General features: G+C 53.4%; 1 protein-coding gene across 1 annotated transcript; it reads right to left on the bottom strand.

Moving 5' to 3' along the window:
* Nucleotides 1–1046: 1046 nt before the first annotated feature.
* Nucleotides 1047–2075, bottom strand: RNF186 (ring finger protein 186). The gene has a single exon (XM_029945890.1). It carries the CDS (start codon nt 2073–2075, stop codon nt 1380–1382), a length of 696 nt encoding a protein of 231 aa, XP_029801750.1. The 3' UTR covers nt 1047–1379.
* Between the last annotated feature and the right edge of the window lie 4295 nt (nt 2076–6370).

The following is a 6370-nucleotide window of genomic DNA, read 5'->3' as shown; positions in this document are numbered from 1 at the left end:
GTCTTAGGGGAAATCCAGTCCAACTAGCTCATTTCAGGGAAAATGAAACCCAGAGAGGCAAAGCGCCTTGCTGGACAAGACATACACAGGGAGCCAGGATCAACCCCGGATGCTCTGATGTCAGAGCTCTCTCATTCCTCTCCGACAGAGGTACGGTCTCTAGGAGTGAGCGTCCGACCCGAAACTGTCATCTTACCAGGAGGAAGGGGGAAGTAGGGAGGGACAATGGATTGTGCCCAGCGAGTCCCTCCGACGTTTCAGGTTCGCTTCCCAATTACGAGGCCTTTGGAAGGAAACAAGGTATCATCTCCTGCCCTCCACTCCCCTGCATGCCCGAGGGTCCTCTCTGGCTGTGATGTGATCCTGGCAGTCATGGGAGGTCATTCCCTCCAGCAGAAGCCTCCTCTGTGTTCCAGAGCAGCCTTTCCGACCACCGGGACCATCAGGGTGAGGAGGGAAAGGTGGCATTATTGTCACGGACCGTTGCATTTATGGGGCGTCTTATCTTTACGACAAAAGCTCAGAGGGAAATTGAAATGCAATAAACCGGGAAAGCAATGGCCATAAAGAGTTGGTTCTGTAGCATGAGATGGTGCACCTGATGAGCCGCGGGACCTGCTGTTTGCGGGGGCGGCTGTTAGTAATTGTAGCCCCGAGATTCTTTGCTAAGCCAGAGCCTGATGACCCGGGGCTGGGAAGTCCAGTGGGGCTGCTGGGAGCAATTGCTAGATTCCCCTGCATCCTCTCCACCCTTCCCCAACTCTGCCAACTAAATGTGGGACCCCCGCAGCCACCCCAGAATGACTCCTGCACACAAATTCTCCCCCTCCATCCCTGGGGGTGATCAGAGAGACACCAAAACCACCGGGACCTTTGTTGAGATGAATGGGCATGAAGTGGGCAGCACAGGGGGACTTTCCATGGGCTCCGACTTCCTGGGAGGGAAAACGTGTGACAACGACAAATATGAACAAACTGCCCTGAACACAAAAGATCAGACAAAGTGAGAAAATAAAACTGGCTACAGGAATTGCAAAAAAGGGAGTCTTGGTTCTATTTGTTTTGCAATAAGTTCATCCAGGTGTATAAAGGAAAACCAGGAGTAATAGAATAGGAGGAAGAGGAGGCCCCTTGTGGCATTCAGGGGGCATGTGCCTCCTCCCCCACCCCAAACTCTTTAGATGGGCTGTACCATGGGCACACAGAAGTCTATCATCCAGGTATGTAGTTCGTGACCCAAAACAGCCATCTGGCTTTGGCTTGCAAGTCTAGCTGGCATTTAATTCCCCTAGGGAACGAGCCTTAGTTCATAGCCCCTTGCCCCGTTCACGTGAGCCTAGCGGGGCCCAAGAGGTAGCAGGTGCCTGTCTGGAGCGCACCTAGGCAATGGAAGCGATCTCGCTGTGCTTCTGTTCTCTGCAGAGGAGAGTCCCGGCGGGAGGCCAGCAGCCACCCTGGCTGCTCGGGTGGCAGCAGAAGCAGGCCGACATCAGCAGGGCCAAGGCGATGATGACGGCCAGTACCCACCGGATGATGCCGGGGTAGAAGAAGGGCAGGATGAGGATGATGAGCAAGACCAGTAGGAGCAAGTGTGCCACCAGGCGCCGGGCCGCCACACGGTTCGCGCTCACCGCGTCCTGCCCGTCCTCTCCCGCCTGGCCAGGGTGCCCTGCCGTCGAGGTGGCGGAATCTGCCAGTCCTTGTGGACAGAGCTGCACCTCTGGGCACGGCCGAGCCAGCCGCCCCACCAGGGCCTCCTGGTCACGCAGGCTGCAGATGAGGCCCCCGGGGACGGCGGTGGCCTTGCGGCACAGCGGGCAGGTGACAGACCAGGTGTCATTCTGGATACACAGCAGGAGTTTCAGGCAGACGGCACAGAAGGGGTGCTGGCAAGCCAGCAGCTTGGGCGGCCGGGCACAGCTGTAGGGTTCCCGGCACACCAGACACTCGAGGTCGTCCTCCGAGGGGCCAAGACACCCCGGAGCAGGACCTGTGGCCACAGTGGCGGGCACTCTGGCTGAGACAGGCGGGGGCTGCCATGGGGCTGGCTGCTCTTGAACCTCGGTGCAGGCCATCCTGGGCACGGAGTCAGCAGGACGTGGAGGTGGGCAGCCTGGGCATTGACAGGGGCTGTCAGGCAGCGCTGTTGGGGTCTGGGTGCCGTCTGACCTCAGGCTGGGCGTCTTAGCCTCCTTTTCCTTCTCAGCAGGTACCCGGTGACAGCAGCGTCTGGAAGCCCTCTCCTTGGGGCTGCTCCGCTCGTTTCTTGGCTTATGTCTTCTCTCTAGTTGTTATTATTTCTTTTCTTCAAGCCTAGGGTTAATCAGTAACTTGTGGGTCTGGAGACTTTGAATTGCCAAAGGGGGCAGGGCCCGCAACATGAATCAGGACTTTGCTGTTGAGGCCAGGAAACCTCAGATGCCTCCAAGCAGCAGCAACATGGTGGCTTATGAGCTTTGAGACGCATTTGAATCCCCCTCCCCTCCTCTGCCCCTGGAGATTTAAAAAATACAGATCTCTAGGCCCCAAGTGCATCCAGCTGGTCAGGATGGGATCTAAGAATCTTCAGCCACAGTAAACGGATATTTCGTCTTGATGCTGACACGGGTGGCCTGGGGAACCCACTTTGAGAAACACCATCACAGCCAGGTTTCAGAGAAAACTGTCCCAGCTGTCAGGAGCAGCGGAAAGCCGTTTGTGCTTTGAGTGCATTTGCAAATAGGTGGCCTCGTGAAGAAAACAGAAGTGATGGGCGCCTGGGTGGCTCTTTTGGTGGGGCATCTGACTTCGGCTCGGGTCATGATCTCACGGTTCGTGGGTTCGAACCCCGTGTCGGGCTCTGTGCTGACAGCTCAGAGCCTGGAGCCTGCTTCGGATTCTGTGTCTCCCTCTCTTTCTGACCCTCGCCTGCTCACGCTCTGTCTCTCTGTCTCAAAAATAAACAAACATTAAAATAAATGTAAAGACAAGAGAAGCAAAGGAGAAGAATTCTGAGTGGGTGTTGGGTGGTGGCGGGCAGGGAGAAAGCCCAGGTCAACACAGAAAAACCGGAACCAGAACAGCTCACGGGTCTTTATTTAGTTACTTAGTCTTTAATTTTTTTTTAATGCTTATTTATTTACAAAAGAGAGGGAAAGAGAGAGAGTGAGCACAAGCGGTGAAGAAAGAGACACAGAATCTGAAGCAGGCTCCAGGCTCCGAGCTGTCAGCACAGAACCTGACTCGGGGCTCCAACTCACAAACCGTGAGATCATGACCTGAGCCAAAGGCGGACGCTCAGCTGACCAAGCTGCCCAGGCGCCCCCCACTCATGGGTCTTCAGCACCTGCTGCTGGAGCGGCTTCCTTTTTAGTCCTAGCATCTGTGTTGACAGCACAGACCCGCGAGCATCACACGTGTGGCCCGCTCTGCCTCCGCACGACTGACGACAGATGCTGTTTGTTGTGTGCTAGACGCATGTGTACCCAGTGGTAGTAAGAAGAGCCACCATTTATTTGGGGTCACCTTGAGCCAGGCCCTGAGCCTGGGGATCCTCCCTTGCAGTCTCTTGGCATTCCTGGCCCAGCCTGTAAGGGGGCCCACCGTGAGGCCTGGGAGCAAACACTGGGTGCGGTCAGGGCGGGCCCGCTGGCAGCTTTCCAAGTGGACTCCCACGGGGCCAGGGCCTGGTGGAACTTACCAGTACCCAAGGTCTGTTTGTTTCCCAGCCTCGTCAGTCCAGGAACTCAATCTCGTCAGCTCATGCCGAGGCCATTGGCCTTGGGGCAGCTGACTCCACCCACCGGAGTCACGTGGGCCAGACAGGTGTAAACAGCGCAACAGTTAAGAATACATGATCCCATTACTTTGCCCCAACAGCAGAGGGTGGAGTGGCACAATCTACTCACTCAAAAAAATGCATCCCATCGGCCCCGCCGACTCCAGAAGGACGCGCTGAACCGTCCTTTGCCACACACGTTACCTGTTGAGTCCACACAGAGTCTAGCTCTTTGGATCCAGCTCCTTCCTCCAGCCCAAGGGGCAGGCACAGCCCTTCTGCTTTATCCCCTACTCCTACCCCAGGCCTCTGTCTCTGAAATCCAATTCCCCAAATTTCAACTTTGCCAGGGCGTTTCTTTTTGGCCTTCAGTTTGACAACTGGTTGCTTCTTTCCTTTCTGTTTCCCTCACATCAAGCTGAAGGGGGTCTTGGATCTGCCACCGGGCATCTGTTTCTCCCCACAGGCCCAGCATCCATTCTGCCTTCTGCAGGTGCCTGTTTTCCCTTTGCCACTGCTGACTGCTGTCATTCTGTATAGTTCCCGTTCTGTGCAAGGGGGAGGGTGACGTGCTTCAGGGCAGACCAACCGGCGTCTTCCACCCTGTTGGCCGTAGCAATTGCTTCAGACACAGGCATGTGCTCTAAACCAAGCCAACGAGACTCAACTCTGGAACTTCCGCTGAGAAGTTTCTCTTACCACTGGGTTTCCAACTGGAGGGATGGGACTTTGGGGCTGCTAGGACCACGGCGTGCAGAGAACCTGCCTGAGAGTAAGGCCAGCACAAAAGAAAGTGGAGCAGAGCGTCCGAAAGAGCCCTGATGACATCGCTTGAATGCCTGGATCCAGCCGTACCTGCAGCGAGAGCTCTGTCTTTGGATATTAACATACAAAGTCCACCCCAATTTTTATTCTTAAGCCAGCCAAGTTGGATTTCTGTCCCTGCATGAGAAAGACTTCTGAGTAAGACAGCAGTAGATGGACGAAAAGAAGCCTTTAGTTTCTGTCTGACACAGGGTCCAGCATCGAGAAGACAATCAGCCTGTTCACAGCCAAGAGGGAACTAATCCTCTGCTGCTCTGCTCAGAGAAACTCTGTCTTTTCACTGCTTTGACTTGAGTCACATAATACTCTGTTCTGTTTGCTAGACTAGGAAGGGTTGGGGATAGGACGAGGAAAACTTTGTTGAACTGCATTCATTTATAATGAGAAATAGAAAATCAGGTGGACAGCACAGTGGTGTCAGTTTGGCCAGAGCCCCCTCTCGCTGCCAACCAGCTCTATGGAAATCCAAATAATCGGTAAGTTAGCTGGATGAACTTGACATCAGACCAAGGAAAGCTATCTAGAGCTAGTGTCTAAAGAATAACCTTTTGATATCTTTGGGCAGCCACCAGCAGGAAAATATATTAGCTACAACAGCCCAAATATTATAGGAGAATATAAAGTAAAACACAAAAGCTTCTGACTCCCACCCCGCTAAGGATGACGGCTTTTAACAGCACATTGTGTCCGTGTTTCTCACATCCTACCCTAGTGGCTTAGGAAACACTTTGTTTCTTTTCTTTAAACGTTTATTTTTGAGAGAGAGACAGAGACAGAGCATTAGCAAGGGAGGGCCAGAGAGAGAGGGAGACACAGAATCGGAAGCAGGCTCCAGGCTCTGAGCTGTCAGCACAGAGCCTGAAGTAGGACTCAAGCCCATGAACTGTGAGATCATGACCTGAGGTGAAGTCAGATGCTTAACCCACTGAGCCACCCAGGTGCCCCTGGTTCTTTTCTTTTAGAGAGAGAGAAAGAGAAGGAGAAAAAGAGGGGCAGAGGGAGAGAGAGAGAGAATCGTAAGCAGGCTCCATGCTTAGTGTGGAGCCGGACACAGGGCCCTATCCCTTGACCCCGGGACTGTGACCTGAGCCAAAATCAAGATTCGGACGCTCAACCAGCTGAGTCACCCAGGCACTCCAACTTTGTTTCTTAAAGGCCACTTGGCTTAACACTCATCTGCACTGGCTTTATCCTTGGACATCCAGCTCTTATCACTCTATGAGCTGTGTGACCTTAGGCAAGTCCTTTGAACTTCTTTGGGACTCAGTTTTTAATGTGACTGAACAAAGACAGTAACACTGTAGGAAATTGTGGGAGACTACTTAAGCCCATTGCCTCCATCAAACCCTGCCCAGGGGAGACTCAGTGACGCTTACACCTTGCTTGAGTCACCCACTGTAATGTCACGGATCTCTCCCGGAGACATGGAGGGGAGACGGCTGGGTGATCTTTGAGCCAGTGCTTCCCAAGGAGACGGGAGTGTGTGCGTCGCTGGAGGGTAGCCTGAAGCACATCCAACTCAGGGGAAGTACGAAATGTCTCTGGACACTTAGCCTGCTGAATTCAGCCAGGATTCTCATACTGTTCTGTGTTCTGTTTGTGCTCGCCGTAATATTAGACTTTGAAAACTTAGAGTCCTTCCACATCTTCAAATAAAAAATATTTTTAATTGCTGTACAAAGATGAACTCATTAATTCGTCATAAAGCTTTCATCCCCTTTGAACTGTAGTTTCTTTGGTCCAATGGCTTCATGTGCCACCCCCCCCCCCGCCCCGGGGCTATAAGGA

This window comes from Suricata suricatta, chromosome 8 (genome assembly GCF_006229205.1).
Source record: "Suricata suricatta isolate VVHF042 chromosome 8, meerkat_22Aug2017_6uvM2_HiC, whole genome shotgun sequence".
NCBI classification, from domain to species: Eukaryota; Metazoa; Chordata; class Mammalia; order Carnivora; family Herpestidae; genus Suricata; species Suricata suricatta.
The sequence above is the reverse complement of the archived record's forward strand: the minus strand, read 5'-3'. Positions and strand labels throughout refer to the sequence as shown.

Bases quoted from the DNA above. Each gene is read 5' to 3' on its own strand.
- RNF186 (XM_029945890.1), bottom strand. From the start codon at position 2,075: ATGGCCTGCACCGAGGTTCAAGAGCAGCCAGCCCCATGGCAGCCCCCG.